The sequence below is a fragment of the Phallusia mammillata genome, chromosome 1 (genome assembly GCF_965637545.1).
Source record: "Phallusia mammillata chromosome 1, kaPhaMamm4.hap1.1, whole genome shotgun sequence".
In the NCBI taxonomy this organism is placed as follows: Eukaryota; Metazoa; Chordata; class Ascidiacea; order Phlebobranchia; family Ascidiidae; genus Phallusia; species Phallusia mammillata.
In genome coordinates this window covers 24,823,913-24,841,189 of record NC_137252.1, presented here as the reverse complement: position 1 = coordinate 24,841,189, position 17,277 = coordinate 24,823,913, and the positions used below count along the sequence as shown (strand labels likewise).

General features: G+C 36.3%; 1 protein-coding gene across 2 annotated transcripts in view; it reads left to right on the top strand.

The window, feature by feature from the left end:
• LOC145209345 (phosphatidylinositol phosphatase PTPRQ-like) overlaps window positions 1-17,277 on the top strand; it is a 34,094-nt gene that overhangs the window by 11,075 nt on the left and 5,742 nt on the right. For both annotated transcript variants that reach the window (XM_080079617.1, XM_080079618.1), the window contains exons 15-23: window positions 2,696-2,950; window positions 3,321-3,575; window positions 5,081-5,344; window positions 7,770-8,027; window positions 8,410-8,676; window positions 14,344-14,601; window positions 14,984-15,256; window positions 15,834-16,115; window positions 16,346-16,639. In XM_080079617.1, the coding sequence (XP_079935743.1) occupies window positions 2,696-2,950; window positions 3,321-3,575; window positions 5,081-5,344; window positions 7,770-8,027; window positions 8,410-8,676; window positions 14,344-14,601; window positions 14,984-15,256; window positions 15,834-16,115; window positions 16,346-16,639 (2,406 nt within the window). The remainder of the gene's footprint in view (window positions 1-2,695; window positions 2,951-3,320; window positions 3,576-5,080; window positions 5,345-7,769; window positions 8,028-8,409; window positions 8,677-14,343; window positions 14,602-14,983; window positions 15,257-15,833; window positions 16,116-16,345; window positions 16,640-17,277) is intronic.

The window sequence follows — 17,277 nt, the reverse complement described above, 5'->3', positions numbered from 1 at the left end:
TGGGCAGGAACTTGGCCGAACGGTCTGGCGCGCCTGACCCATATACAGACATAAAAAAACCTTGATCGGGATTCATCCCCGGGAGGGTCCTGGGTTTGAACCCCGTGAAAAAAAGAGGGGGAAGTTTATGAAGTAGGTTTTAAAAAAAATACTATAGGGACCATGTTTTAATGTTAGTTAGTCATACTAAATTTTCAACCTTAATACCTTACAATTACACAAACCGTAACATACGGTGGCCCACAAGTGCAATTCAACATTTTTTTGGCGTACATTTATTTTTCAGTGCAAACATTTATTTTTCGGTGCAAACATTTATTTTTCAGTGCAAACATTTATTTTTCAGTGCAAACATTTTTATTTCAGTGCAAACATTTATTTTTCGGTGCAAACATTTATTTTTCAGTGCAAACAGTTATTTTTCAGTGCAAACATTTTTATTTCAGTGCAAACATTTATTTTTCGATGCAAACATTTATTTTTTGATGCAAACATTTATTTTTCAGTGCAAATATTTTATTTCAGTGCAAACATTTATTTTTCTGTACAAACATTTTTGTTTCAGTGCAAAAATTTTTTTTTGTTGCAAACTTTTTTTGAGCAAACATTTATGGCTTCATCACCTAGGACTTACACGGCGTGTCAAAAATTGCAAAATGACATGGTAGGCATTGTGCAGCCTACAGTCGGAGCTTAGGATGTAATCAGACCTTGTCCGGGCCAAGTGTGCTAAACGATGGCTTAGTGCGGTGGTTCTCAACCTTTCATAGATCGTGCCCCCCTTCAAGTAACCTTAAGGACCTGTGCCCCCAATAAGTAACCCTTTAGGACCCAGTGACCCCTGCACACACAAAAACGCAGATAAAAAACTTACTTAAATTAAAGTCCAGGATTTATAGGGGTAGTAATAAATTTCTATAAAAGAGACAAACGGCATAAATATTAAGACATGGGCCATGCGCATGGGCGCCGCCACGTAGGGGCAAGAGGGGGCACTTGCCCCCCCTTGGAATTTCAGTGTACCTCAATGTAACATATTTAGCAGCAAACCTAATTAAAGTGGCAGCGTGGGGATTTGTGACATCGTTCAATGCTTTAACTTTTAGGCAACTCAATTGTGAAGTACACGATTTATGGCTTCATATGTAACAAATTCTTGATGCGGTAAATTATCAGCCAAAATTTGCCCCCTCTTGCAAAATTTTCTGCCGGCGCCCATGGCCATGCGTACCTTAACAAGTACAGTGCTCACGTTTTACAAATTGCTATGGCCATGAAATTAGGTAATAAGCCGAATCCTAAAACTAGGTAACGGCAAATCAACTTTTTAGTTCCAGAATCGTTAAAGTTTATTGTTGAAGAAAAATCACATCAAATCAAGTAGGTATGGTACTTGGTGGCCCCAATGTGCCACGAAGACCGAGAGACAATTTGTCGATTAATTTAAAAATACGAATGAACATCCATATGTAATAAATCCAAAGTCAAGACATTTGTAACATATTCTTAATTTTGTGCATTACGAAAGAAAGGGGTTACGCCACGAAGAAAAAAATTACTTAATGTATCTTGGCGAATGTTTCTAGTGAACCGACACGCGTGGCCCAGAGGGCCCCGGTTGAGAATCACTGACGTAGTTCATTGAACAGGGGCTAAGTCTAAGCTGTTAAGTCTGGACTTAGCGAGCTAAACAAGGTCAACTAATGGCTTAACAAATTTAACCCGGGCTAAGTATGGACAGATTGGGGGCGGGCTAAGCTGGCTGTGAGAGCGAAGCGGGAGTACAGTTTCAGGCGTAACCGGGAGGAAGAAGGCTCAATAAAGCCATATGCAGCAATGGTTTCTAAAGGACTACTTTCTAATAGGGCACAAATAAAATCGATTTTAATTTATCTGAATTTTCGGGACTTGAATTAAATATATGTGTCGGTTTACCTACTTCACTTTGACAATATGAAGCAAAATAGCAAAATACTTCACTTTGGCATTATAAAGCAAAATAGTTCGATGTGGCGGACAATTTGATTTTTTTTTAAGAAGTTAACACAAGGGCAGAAGTATTGGACCTTTATTTTAAACTAAACAATAATAGGAAGTGTGATGTATATTGCTTGACAATGAAGCCTATTAGCAAGCTTCACCGTAAAACAACACAACATTTTACATGTCCTACAGTGCAGCTAAGACAAACAACTCCAGCGTTTTGGTCTTTGGCATGGTGTGCAGAGAGCAGGCTACAGACAGAATGTAAATGTGGATAAGTGCAAAAAAACGATCCATCTTAACTTTAAATCCACAACATACTTGTTATTATAATTTTTATTAACTGTAGAAAGTACTGAATTGTTTAAAAATAAATGTTTGCATCGAAAAATAAATGTTTGCACTGAAAAAAATTAATGTCAGCCAAAAAGTTGTTGAATTGCACTTGTGGGCCACCGTAGTAACATCCCTAACCATCAGCATTATATATATACCATTTTAAATAGGTATTTGTGCTTTGTGTGGCACCTATTGTAATTTCGTTAAATGTGCAGCTGCCATGAGGTATATATGGTGTTAGTTGAAAACATTTGAAATATATATGTGAATCCCAGTTTGCCTACTTACTACTGCAGTTTTGTCTGACTTTCCTAATTTATAAAAAAATGTAAAAACGACAAATACTACAACTTTTCTGTGTTGTTTTTTGCAGCTCCTCATTATACTTCATTACCTGTGGTGGATGAATTAACGATGACCACAATGTTGTTATCATGGGCACCACACCCAGCAAACCATGCCTTGTTTCTGTATGCAATAAATGTAGCAAACTTTACAAGAACGACTTTTACAAATACGACATCAGCAAATATCACATCACTGATGCCAGACACTATGTATCACATATCTGTGGTTGCGAGGTTAAATGGGAAAGACTCAAATGGTTCTGTTTTGCATATCTTCACAGGTTTGTTAATAAAAATGCTAAAAAAATTATTTTCATGTAAGGAATGTTAAGTAACTTCAGGAAAAACAAAACTTTTTTTCTGAAAAATCACCAGCAAAACAGTTTAGATGGAAAAGAAAAAAACGCATTTATTGTAGTGATTGTTTGATGGTTGTAAAAACAACTTGTCTGACAAAACAAAATTCCGATTTAAGCTGAAACTTATATTATCAGAAATGTAACAAAAATATAATCTATTTAATATGTAATGTGTATTTGTTAATACAACTTAAATGATTAACCAGTAGTTTAACTGATAACCAAAAAGTTTCTTGTGTGACAAAAGTGGTTTGTTTTTTACTGAAAGATTTAACTTTCCTTAATTTTACAGAACCTGGGAAGCCTCACTCATTCCACTTAAATTTTTCCAACTTTGCTGACCCAATTCTTTCCTGGCACCCCCCGGCCACCAACTTCCACTCTGTAGATTATTACAATGTTTCTGGAGCATTATCACTTAATAACACAAATGGAACTCAAATCTCATTAGCATCATTGGCTCCTGGGACAAACTATTCTGTGGTTATTAGTGCTTTTCTTAATAATGGCACCAAAATTGTGTCAGCTCAATATCAATTTGCGACATGTAAGTTACATGGTTATCTTTTCAAGAATGTATTAATGAAAAACCAGCAGTATTGTAGCTTTCGTTGTCATTAACACCTTGAACTATATGTAAAAGGTGTTCTATTTATGCCATACATGATAAAAAAAGTGAATATTTGTGATTAGCATTAAGCACAAATTAAATTTTTACCGGGTGATTGTTGTGGTGAGATTATTTCCCTAATATTTGAAACAAAGAAACATGCAAATAATAGCAAAATTGGTTTTAACTATATTTAGTTTGATTTAGCTGAAATTTACACAGATGGTAGATGTAGTTATGTACATGTGCATCCCACTTTGTTTTTGTTGATAACCCCAGTATTTACCCCGCTAGCCCCCTAAAATGGGTATTTTTTCCCCGAAGTTTGTCCGACTCGTTTTCCATCAAATGTTTGATGGATTTAGCTGAAATTTACACAGATGGTAGATGTAGTTATGTAGATGTGCATCCCACTTTGTTTTTGTTGATAACCCCAGTATTTACCCCGCTAACCCCCTAAATGGGTATTTTTTCCCAAAAGTTTGTCTGACTCGTTTTGCTTAAAATGTTTGATGGATGTGGCTGAAACTTATACAGATGGTAGATATAGTTATGTAGATGTGCATCCCACTTTGTTTGTCCGGATAACCCCAGTATTTACCCCGCTACCCCTCTAAAAGGGGTGAGTTTGTAAACAATTTCAGAATTGGCTAAAATTTGGATAGCTTGTATGCCATTTATAGGTGTCGATTGTTCTGTTCAACCCCGTAGCCCTAACATTTACACCACAAGCCCCCAAAGTGTAAAACGTATTTGTATGTTACTGGGCACCACAAACAAAAGATTTCTGTGGCACAATAGTCTTACAAGGGCAACCAGTTGTATGTTACTCATTTGTGACTTTGTGGGTTGCTTGGTGGAAGTTTTTATGCCATTGCAGTTCGGGGATTGTTAACGGCCCTTTGATGTCAGAAACATTAACGGTTGTTGCTTAAAACACCTCTAGTGGTTGAAATTTTAAACGTTGGCTGATTGGACTGATATTTTGCGGTACTATTGATTGAGTCATGGTGGTTTCCTACTTTTAAGTTTGTGTGTGTTGAACCTTCATTAGTTATCCTACTAGCCCCCTTTAAATGAGTTTTTTAATTTAAATGGTTTGTACTCCATATAGCATATTTAAATATGAACAGTACCAATCACTGTGTTTGTCTTAACAATACCAAACTTACTCATTGTTATCTATTGAAATGCATTATCTACAACTTTGCATGTGTGGGCACCCATGAGTTTTTGCTCGCAGAAACAACCAAGGTTATAAAAGACAGTGAAAGATGTGGGACCTGCTTAAAAAAGCTTGCTGCTTAAAAAAAAGTATTACTAATCAACACGGGGAGTTTTTAAGTTTATAAATCCCGTGATATGCCCCCAAAAATATAGACTAAAAAATAGCTTTTCAGTCAGTTTAAACTAACCACTTTACGATTCTAATTTATTTTCAGTACCTACTGCCCCAACCAGCTTATCAAAATCCGATGTGACAAGTGACACAGCTTATGTGTACTGGACATCTCCACCTGGACCGGCTATCACAGGATACATTATAAGAGTAAATGGAAGCCTAAACACAGTAATACACAACCAGACAAACATTGCTTATGTAACTAATTTGCCTTCAAACTCACCTGTCAAAATTGAGATTGCAGCGTTTGTGGATGGTAACCCAATGCAAGTGGGTCCTTCCGGTGAAATAACCTTCATCACATGTAAGTTAGAGTGATTGCTTGTGTCAAATAAATTTAAAAATGATGTTGGCGATTGAATACTAGTGTGGGAACATTTTTTGCCCGTTTTGAATGTTTTTTTTTTCAATTCACTTGTGATAGAAATTGTAGTAGAATTGAGGAAATGTTTTGTGTAGTGCTGGTTTGTTTCAAGTGTTTTGTTTAAAATTAACACACATGTTAGTTAGCTATGCAAGGTTGATCTTTTTAAAGTTTGACCCCAAGTGACCCAGCGTTTCATCCACAGGCCCCCAAAACGTGAACCTTCACAAACAGCTATACCTACTAAAGTACATGACCTGGTAGGAGTTTCATACTTTTTTGGTTGGTGCAATGTAAGGTATTCTAAGGCATTTTGTAACTTTTAGTTGGATTCACCCCCTTATCACTGAAAAATTCATTTAGCTGTACCAGTTTATTAGGTCTGAAATACATACCCTGTCGAGCTAAAAATTTAAACAATTCTTTGTAGTGGGTTCCTTGTCTGTTATTAAAAATGTTAGCCTGGTAGGCCCAGTTATTACCTTTAGAGCTCATAACTTGTGTACTCTGGGCAGACAGCCAGATAGTCCCTGGGTAGAGATTCACTGGTTTACAATTGTGGCGGTTAAATGTAAAGCTAGAGGTCTTGCATGACCAGAGAATCTGTTTTGCACAGCAAGGCTATGTGGTTTTAATAAGTTCGCACACATATTTTCAGTTTTAGTGAAGGTTGCATAAGATGTGATTTAAATTCAATAAACCATACTTAGGTTTTGTGCATAAAAACTACACGTTTCCTAAACACCACAATAAATGATTATTAAACTGTCATTATCAGCTTGGCCACCATACCACAAGAGGTCACTGAAGGTCAACCTGCAGGTATCACAGCAAACTGTTTTTAGAGATTTAAGCTAGAGATTAAATTTTCTGAGGATTGGAAGTATTTTTTCCTGTTTTTTGCAATATTTGTAAATATAAGAAAGATATGATGTAAAAAGAAGTTTTTTTTTAGTTTTTTTTTAGATTGATTCTTACTCTGTATTTGTCTTTAAGAATCCAAAAAATAATCATGCTCTTTTTATACTGTAACCAATTTTCCATTCGTTTTTGTTTGCAAAAACAATCATGTTAGTTGGTCAAATGGAAGTAAACTGGTAAATAGGACACAACACATAAAATGAATATATATTGGAAAGCCACTTTTAGTTTATTTAACAAGATCTGATGTCAAACAACAAAAAAGAATCATCAGCTTCATTAAAACGAAATCTGCCCTTTGCCAAATAAGAAATGTTTAGAAATTGTAAAACTGATCCTTCTAAAGCAGGGGTTCCCAACCTGTGGTGCACGTACAACTAGTGGTACGCAAGGATTTTTCAGGTGGTACGTGAGTAACCGTTTTTTCCACAAAAACATGGATTCACAACTTTATATTTTGTTCGACCAATTGATGGACAGCAAACAAAAACAAAAATCTCATTAAGTTTAGTTGTGGTGCTTTAGTGTTATTTCAGTAGGCCAATGTTATTCTTCTGAATAAAATATGATTCGATCAAATTAGTTGTTCAGCAAGAAGTGGTACGCGTGGCATTACAGAATGTCAAAGTGGTACGAGATCGTGAAAGGTTGGGAACCCCTGTTTTAAAGCAGTGGTTCTCAAACTGTGGTCTGCTGAAACTTTTTAGGTGGTACGCGAGTAGCTTTGTGTGATACCTAATTTATGTCTGATCAAAAAATTGCAACTCAACTGACGCAACTTAGCAGCCCTGGTTTGGGCGAAACTCATGTTTTGGACATTCCTTTGAAGTTGCTAAATATGCCAGCGAGCCAGATTGAGAAAATGCTATTTCTTGGTCTATCCCAGTGGTTCTCAAACTTTTTCATTATTTTTTCAAAACTGTCCCCTTGCCATTATTTCGAGGGCTCCCGGTCCTTAAGCCTGAATGTGTAAAACGAAGGTTGAAAGCAGAATTTTAGCTGGTTATCCAAAATTGCGCATAATACTGATCCAAAAAAAGCTTGTGACATCATAGACAAGACAAAAAACATTACTATTGTGCGCGAACAATTGATTTTTTGTTAGTTGTCATGCAATAAAGGCTATTGTTTAGCAATGAAGACAGTTGATTCTCAATTCTACTTTGATTTAAACTTATTCAGTGGCACAAACTGACGCCAAATAAGATTATAGAATTTCTTCAACCCTTTCGCGGTCCCCTCAAAATTGACTCACAGACCCCTAAAGGACCGCGGACCCCAGTTTGAGAATCGCTGGTCTATCCATTCAAACAGGGTTTTGGTACGCAGCAGTAGGAAAAGTTATCAGATGGTACATGATGCATATACGATTGAGAACCACTGTTCTAAAGTGATTTTAAAATACACTGATACAAATCTAAAGTGCAAACAACATTTTCTGCAGGGCCAGCTCCATACATTTTTAACATCACATCACTTGACAGTCAAAATCTCCACTTTGAGCTGCTGTCCCAGAACGATGGCAGCAGTCGGCAGTTCGTTTCACATACAGTATACCTTAACAACACACCTGCAGCACCAATCACTAATAACAATGGAAATTGCACAAACATGGTACAAGCAACTAATTACTTTTTGAATGCAACAACCCTTTATGATGATGGAACTACTGTGGTTACTGACACAGTTCATGCTCTGACCAGTGAGTTTTATTTACCCAAGTCAAGTTTCAAAGTTTATTGTACAGTTTTAATTTGGTACTAAATAAGCATGTGTAAATGGATGGTACAACCTTGAGAGACTGCTAATTAGGCTTTGAAAGCAAATCAAAATAAAATGTACCACCCTTGGTATACCGATAAAAATTTTTAAAAAAACTTTTCGCATAGCTTTTACTGCACTGCCAACAAGCAGTAGGAATTTTAAGATGTGAAGCAGCAATATGTCCCTAAGTATAGACTCACCCAATGTATTTGTTTATGCTTTTGGGTCACCAAAGTTTGTCCTAAAATGCAAGGATGATTTATTTTTGCTCTGGATTTTGAATCTTTTTGCAAACCTTATTGAATTACTATTGTTTGTAGTCCCAAGGAAAGGAGACCAACCAACTGTTTCCAATCAGACTTCAACATCAATGACTGTAAAAATGACAAAACCAAGCTACGGAGGCCATGTAATACATACTGTTAATTGTATGCTTGACAGTGTTGTTGCCACGACAGTTCCATTCATTTTACCATGGTCTACCTGTTACTTGGAAGGCCTGATTGGTAACACAGAATACCTTGTCCGATATACATTCTGCAACCCTGGGTGTGGCAAGACGTCTCAAGCTCTTTATGATCACACTTGTAAGTTTTGCACATTTTGGGGCATAGAAAGTGTGTCGAAAAAATTATTTTAGGGCTAGCTGTTTGCAGGGTTGTTAATTATTGGTCCCCTTCCCTGAAGGGGACACATATTGTTTTTGTCTATATTTATGGGTCCCCTTCCCTGAAGGGGACACATATTGATTTTACTCAAAATGTTTTTTGTTTTCTTTCTTCTACCCAAAGTTTGTCCGACTCGTTTTTCCATCAAATCCTTGATGGATTTGGATGAAATTTACACAGATGGTACATGTGCATCCCACTTTGTTTTTGTTGATAACCCCAGTATTTACCCCGCTAGCCCCCTAAAAAGGGTATTTTTCCTCGAAGTTTGTCCGACTCGTTTTTCCATCAAATGTTTGATGAATTTGGCTGAAATTTACACAGATGGTAGATGTAGTTATGTAGATGTGCATCCCACTTTGTTTTTGTTGATAACCCCAGTATTTACCCCGCTAGCCCCCTAAAATAGGTATTTTCCCCCGAAGTTGATCTGACTTGTTTTTCTATCAAATGTTTGATGGATTGGGCTGAAATTTACACAGATGGTAGATGTAGTTATGTAGATGTGCATCCCACTTTGTTTTTGTTGATAACCCCAGTATTTACCCCGCTAGCCCCCTAAAATGCTATTTTTCCCCCGAAGTTTGTCTGACTCGATTTGCCATCAAATGCTTGATGGATGTGGCTGAAACTTATACAGATGGTAGATGTAGTTATGTAGATGTGCATTCCACTTTGTTTTTGTTGATAACCCCAGTATTTACCCCGCTAGCGTGGCTGAAACTTATACAGATGGTAGATCCTAGTATTTACCCCGCTAGCCCCCTAAAAGGGGTGAGTTCGTAAACAATGTCAGAATTGGCTAAAATTTGGATAGCTTGTAAAGTATGCCTATTATCGTTAGTGCGCCATTGCAGTTCGGGGGTTGTTAACAGCCCTTTGACGTCAGAAACATTAACGGTTGTTGCTCAAAACACCTCTAGTGGTTGAAATTTTAAACGTTGGCAGATTGGACTGAAATTACTATTGATTGAGTCATTGTGGTTTCCTACTTTTAAGTTTGTGTGTGTTGAACCTCAATTAGTTATCCTACTAGCCCCCTAAAATGAGTTTTTTAATTTAAATAGTTTTTACTCCATATAGCATATTTAGATGTGCACAGTACCAATCACTGTGTTTGTCTTCACAATACCAAACTTATTCATTGTTATCTATTGAATTGCATTATTTTCAACTTTGCATGTGTGGGGACCCATGAGTTTTTGCCTGCAGAAACAACCAAGGTTATAAAAGACGATGGCTAATATGGGACCCACTACAAAATAAGCATAGGAAATATATTTATGTTTTGAAATAGATCATAGTGTATGTGCAAGGGCAAAATGTGCTAAGCCACCCTTCTAGTTTTTTTTCTTTTTTCCCGTCTAACGCGGATTTGTTCCCACGTTTTGGTCAAGAAAGAATGGTTCAAACTTTTTCAAATATACACACATTATAGATATTGGTCTAAAGATGGTCCATGTGAATTTTGACCCCGTTTGATTCCTCAGTTCACCCACAGCCCCCCAAAACGTGAAATTTTTAGAATGGCTATACTTGCTGAAGCAGATAATTCTGGAGTTTCATACTTTTTTGATTGGTACATTGCAGCATATTTTAAAGTATTTTGTAACTTGAAGTTGTATATTTCCATTTTCACCCCTTTACCCCCAAATATTTGTTTGTTTGTTCACATGTTAATGAGGTCAGAAATACAAGACTTAACCTGCTGAAATTTTAAACAGCTGTGGATAGGGTGCTCCTTGTTGGCTGTTAGAAATTTCAGTGCAATCGGCTCAGTAATTACTCTTACAGCCCCAAATATGTTTTTGCATGCTGTCTTTTGTCAAATTTGTGCTCGCTAAGTGCACAGCTGACGCAATGGGAGTGATTGACGATAGTGGCGCATGGAAAAAATGCCTCTGCTTCACGCATGAACGCAGTCGTCACTTGACCATTTTCTTACTGGTTGGAATTAAGATGTTACGATGTTAGTTATATTGCGCTGTAAACATTAATGTAGGTCAACTTATTCGTGTTTCGAAACGCAGAGCGACAACGCAGCACGATTTTACACCTGTGTAACATGACTTCTCAAACTGAAACCGTTAATAAAACTGTTTCAGAACAGGTTTTGGACATCAAAATCCAGCTGAGCAATCGTATTGTTGGTATGTAGTAGGGCTGTTATTTAATTTTTCAAATAATCAAATATTTTTTTCCTTTCAAATCAAATAATCAAATAATTCAAATAATTTAGAAAACCTGATACACAAGGCCCAGAGTCATTATTAAATAAGGGTAGTTGAAATTACTAAACAAATTTTGTAAGCTCCGAGTCATTGAATCTAGGCTACGTCTTTTTTTTCTGTTTAAAATAATAAATTGATACCAATACAGACATTCAGTTATTGTCCATAATTTGGAAAAACCATATGTATTTCCATGTGAATTTTTTCACTTTATTATGGGTCCCCTTGGGATTTGGATTAAACTTTCACAGATGGTAGATATGGTCATGTAGATGTGTCCTCTGTTTTGTTTGACTTGATAACCCCAGTATTTATCCCGCTAGACCCCAAAGAGTAAAACGTTTTTGTATGCTGCACACCACAAACGAAAGATTTCTGTGGTGTAATGGTATAATAAAGGTACATATGGTACTTGTGTTTGTGCATTACTTGGTGGACGTTTTCACACATGCCAGTCAGAGGGGTATTAATAACCTTATGACAGCAGAAGAATTAAGGAATGTTGCTGATAACACCTCTAGTGGTCAGAATTTTAAACATTGTTTGATTTGAATAAAATTTCACATGACTGTTAATTGGGTCATTGTGGTTTCATATTTTATACTTTTGGGTGTTAAACCCCATCAGTTTCCCCACTGACCCCCTAAAATGGGTGAGTTTTTTAAACGGTGTCGGAATTTAGTGAATTTTGAAAAGCTTGCAGAATTTGTCATTTATAGGTGTCAATTGTTGTGTTTAACCCTGTAACACCAATATTTCCCCCTCTAGCCCCCTAAAAAGGGTGAATTTTTAAAACATTGTCCGAATTTGATGAAATTTGGACAGCTTATAGAGTGTGCTATTTATGGTTGTTGTTTGTTATGTTTAACCCTGTCGCCCCAACATTTACCCCACTACATTTACCCCCATTTAAATAGTTTGTACTCCATATAGCATATTTATTTATGCACAGTACCGATCACTGTGTTTGACGTTACAGTGCCAAACTTTCTCATTGTTATCTCTTGAAATGCATTATTTACAACTTTGAGTGTATGGGGACCCATGAGTTTCTGCTTGCAGAAACAACTAAGGTTATAAAAGACAGTGACTGATATGGGACCCAATATAAAATAAGTGTCGGATGTTCATGTATGTTAAGAAATAGGTCACAGTGTATGTGCAATGGCAATATGTGCTAAGCCACCCTTCTAGTTTCAACAGCTCTTCCTTGGATACTTGCTGAAATGAATTGTGATCTAAAACATTTTATTCACTTGCTTGAATAAATTCAATTATTTCTGGGTGTAACAGATACTGGAATGAACAGTAAATTTTCATGCTTTTTTGTACAACATTTTTGGGGGAATGGGTTAATGAATATTAATATAAACCTGAAAACATATGTTGCAGTGCTTCTATGTAACCGCAATTTCATAAAAGTGACACCAATGTGTTCAAGTAAATAGATTTTTTTACATATATTGAGGTTTACTGCATAAGAAAAAAATATTTGATTATTTGAAATGAAAATTAATTGATAAATTTTCAAATAGTTAAAAATTTCTAATAATCAAATAATTATTTGTTTGATAACAGCCCAAGTATGTAGAAACTTAACGGCGCCAGGGAACGCTATGTGCGGATTAAAAATCATAATTCTATTCCAGTTTAACAATGATTGTGCTCTATTTTTACTGTTACCAAATTGCATATGCATATTTGTGGGGACCCATTAGATTATGCTTGCAGAAACAATTATGGTATAAAGTGCCAGGAAAAAGATAGGGACCCAATGAAATGTAGGTGCCAAATATATATCCATTATAAATATAGTACCGTATTTTACGGACCATAAAGTGCACCCGATTATAAGGCGCACTGTCAATAAATTGCTTTGATTAGTTTTTTGTTCATACATAAGGCGCACCGGGCTATAGAACGCAACGTATTTTAAGGAGTATCGGTTACCGTATAAAGCATGGTTACCGTACAATAGTATCGGTACTGGTTGGAGTATAGGCAATAAAGCACTACTTGATCCATACATTAGGCGAACCGGCTTATAAGGCGCACGATCAATTTATGAGAAAAAAAATTATTTAAATTGCGCCTTATGGTCCGTAAAATATGGTAAATGGTATATGTCAGGGGTCGCCAACCCGCGGCTCCGGAGCCGCATGCGGCTCTTTGATCCCTCTGATGCGGCTCAGTTTTTGAATTTACCAAATGTTGTACATTTGAATAAAAATTATGTGACGATTATGCCGAAAACAAAAGTCGAACTCGAAAATTGAAGTGCAGTAGCATGACTGTACTCGCTTGTTGTAGTTACCTGCAACCCCATCTCTATACCATCAAACGTGAAGTCTGAAAGAGGCAAACTGGCGGCTCACAGGTTAACACGCAATATGAGACAATACTGTTTTTGTTTGCAGTGTGTGTGTGCGCGCGTAACGATAGCTGTTTGTTAATTGTTATGCAACAAACGCATAAACAAAGGAATAAAAATCTGCAAAAACAGAATATGCAACGCTACGTAAAGTTGTTTTCTCTGCTGACGAGACTAGTATATCAGTGTGTCTAATATGCGATGAAACACTAGCTAACAACAAAAAGTCGAATGTCATAAGACTAAAAACGTTTTGCATTTTATTTTAAATTTTAAAACGGCTTTGTGGCTCCCAGTGTTTATTTTACTACGTGAAACTGGTCCGAGTGGCTCTTTGAGTAGTAAAGGTTGGCGACCCCTGGTATATGTGATACATCGTTAAATATGATGTAGTATATATAAACTAGCAATATATAGGAAAACCACTATTCTAGTTTAACAATTAAAAAAAAACATTTATCATTGCTGGGTTTTTGCCACACAGCATTTTCTTTACTGCCTATTTCTTAATTAATATTTTTTTAATCAGAAACTAATGTAAAATAAGGTTGAAATTAGTGAAACTCTGGTATTTACACCATAATTCATGTATGCATGCATGTTTGTACTTGAATAAGATACCGGTGATGAAACATGTATCTAAACATCTTTAGAATGATTGACTTACACTATGTTTCGATGTCGCGAGTTTGGGCCATGTGACCGTATTGGGGAGTGAAAAACATGACACAGCAAAATTAGTTGGCCCAAGTTGAAAAATTTAGGGCCATCTAATTCAGGTGGTCTAAGCTCAGTTTGGGCCATGGCATTGTGTTGCTCCACTCCAATGTATTGTAAGCTTGAAAAAGCTGAATAGCATATTTATATTCGTAGTTTAATCTTGCATGAATTTGAATCAGTAATTCATGTATATCATAAACAGCATTATTTGTCAATAGCTTTTGAAGTTGTAATTCACTTAACACTCGCCTTGTTTGTGTGCAGTGCCACTGCCAGTGGAAAGTGTGGCAATTGACAGTGCAACAACCAGTGTTGTTGCTGTTTCATGGCAACCACCTCCCATGGGGGGCAACTACCAACAGTTGGTTGGGTATAGAGTTCATTTTGGGCCAATACTGGGTTCAATACAAACAGAAACGTCAGCTTCATTTATAATGTCTGCTGGTTCATGGAGTCATTTTTCAATTCATGCTGTTTACACTAATGACACAGTGATTTCACAGCAGTTTGTTGCAATGACAGGCAAGTTGGTTTATTTATTTTTAAACTTGTTATTATTACCAAACAAACATATATTGAAAACTTTATGTCTTAATGAGTGGTACTTGAGTGGGTAAAAGTTATTTTTTGTGTGCAAATTTGTAAATTGTAAATTTATTAGGGTTTGCCCTAAAGTTGCATTTTTTATTTTGTTTTTGTAAAAAGTTGGGTATAAGGGCTTTGACTTGTCATCTCTTTAATAAAACTCTGTTTGTATAAAAGTTTTATTACTGTGGTGTGGTATACATTGAAATGATCATTTTTTTGTTCGCAATTGATTACAGGCACCTTAAGCAGGATATCATAGATACCTTCCTACTAATACCAGTTCCAAATCTAACCAAACTTTTTGGTTATGTTTTAGTGCCAGCTATGGTGTCTGGAACTTTTACAGTGGATCAAAAAACTAGAACCAGCTTTCGTGTGACATTTAGTGCACCCCTTTTTTCCGACGAAGTTGACGGTTACAGGTTTTATTTCACATCAAATGCTTTGAATGGAACTTTTGACCACCACTCAACTGTCACAGTAGCAGTTATCACTGGTCTAACTTGGAACACCAATTTTAAATTTACTGTGTCTGCTTATAATGCTGCTGGTTATGGAATTCAATCTCTACCCTTCCATGTGTCGACAGGTATTGATATTTAGTCATTTTTTCTTCTTTTCTTGGGGGAAAGGTTAAAGCAAATGTGGACTATGTAGTAGTGGGCCCCATGTAAAATATTTCAACTGTTGCGATGTCATGATAACACCTACAAAAGAAGAGCTGTGAAGTCTTCTAAAACTCCAAAATGAGGTTTTCTTAAAAGGAATGTTAAAAACAGCTCACAATACTGTAATTGTTGAAATCAAGTCTAGTCTTATTTTATTCACAATGGGCTAAATTTGTGAGCTCTCTCTTCATAATACTTGGTAGCTACAATGCATTTAATGATGATCCACTCTTTTGGCTCCATATTTTTATTGATTGTTCAGTGCAATTGTGTTGCTATGTATTCTTTTACCATGCAAAATAAACTTAACTTAATCTAAATATTCAATTGTGTGCAGTGAGCTATGTTCACTGATTAGAAGGCACTGTCATATTCAACAAAGCTTACTTCAAAATAAAGTTTGAATCAGCATGATTGTAAAGCACTTCAGCTGTTCGTAAAGAATATAAAATTTTATTTCTGTTTTGTGCATCCCTAAATTATACATAAAACTCTCAGATCCTGGACCAACTGTCAGCTATCATATTAACTCATCTACATCACATTCATTTACGTTGGAATGGGATCAACCACCTGGAGGAAATTTTGAACCAGTGTTCAAATACCAAGTTCAGCTGTTTAATGCCTTTGGCATCAGTATCGGATCACCAACTAACGTCACAAACTCATCACATTCCATGCAGTTAACGTCACTTATGCCCATGACACAGTACTTTGCATCTGTGAAAGCGATCTATGCAAGTTCAGAAGCTGAGTCAGATTTGTTTTCAGCTGTAACAAGTAAACTTTGAACTTTATTTCCGCTTTGTTATGAAGCATATCTTTTTAATCTCTAAATCTCCAGTAAGAGTGTTTTTTTAAGAGTTTTTTGAAGAACATAAAATATCGAGACATTATTGGCAAACTGTAGAAACGGTAAAAAAACGTAAACGCTTTCCTATGTTACCAAAAATATTACTTAATAAGAACAACGATTTTTCCCTGGCATGTAATTAACATTTTTTTTGCAGAACCCTTGTCACCAAATATTAGTGTCGAAGCGAAGCATGACTCAATTCTTGCAGTAAAATGGCATTTTGTGCCTCCAGTGTATCCATGTTGTGGTGTCACTCAATTACATCTCTCAGTGTTTCTTAATTCCACCACAGTCACCAATATTTCAACTCCAGTGCCCCACAAGCCCGAGACAAATTTGTATGAACATAATTTCCAGCTGCAACCAAACAGGATGTATGTTATCGAGGCAATTCTGTTTGTTGATAAAGCAGGTTTTGGAAATGCTACTACAATCCACGCTGCAACATGTAAGTGTCAAGTTTTGCAGGTTAATAATAAAACTTTTGTTCGATGCAAGTGGTTCCCTAAATCCCTCCTTTACAATTCCAAACATTTTCATCCCTCCCTGATGTATTACATAACAGATCTGAACCGCACAAAAATCATCAAAAAAATAGTTTTTTATTAATTTCACAGGTCATATTCTTAGGGCTTAACTGTCTATTTCCAAACCACATGAAAAATTAAAGTAAATTCCCCACACGTTTTGAAATTCCTTCCCATTTGGGATCCACTGGTTTAAGCATTTAAGGTGTCAATGATTTCATTGTACTGTATACAATGTACTAAAAAAAACATCCAAAATGTCACGATTTTGTGACAACCCTAGCAACAAAACTGATAAGCTCCTGTGAGGCTATAGAGCAGGGGCAGAATAATTGTTTACCAGACAAAGAGGTATATCACGTCACATTCGGTATAGATACGCAACAAGCACCTAGTGCAAATAGAAGACCATGGGTCTGGGTGAATTAAGTTCCATGTGCTGGTTTAGCTTATTCTTGTTACGTATAGCAACTTAGGAGATTTACCGAAAACTAGCAGGGATTTTTTGCTAAAATGTGCATTTTTACTTCCTCTGAATCAGAGTGTTGTTGAGGGCCAC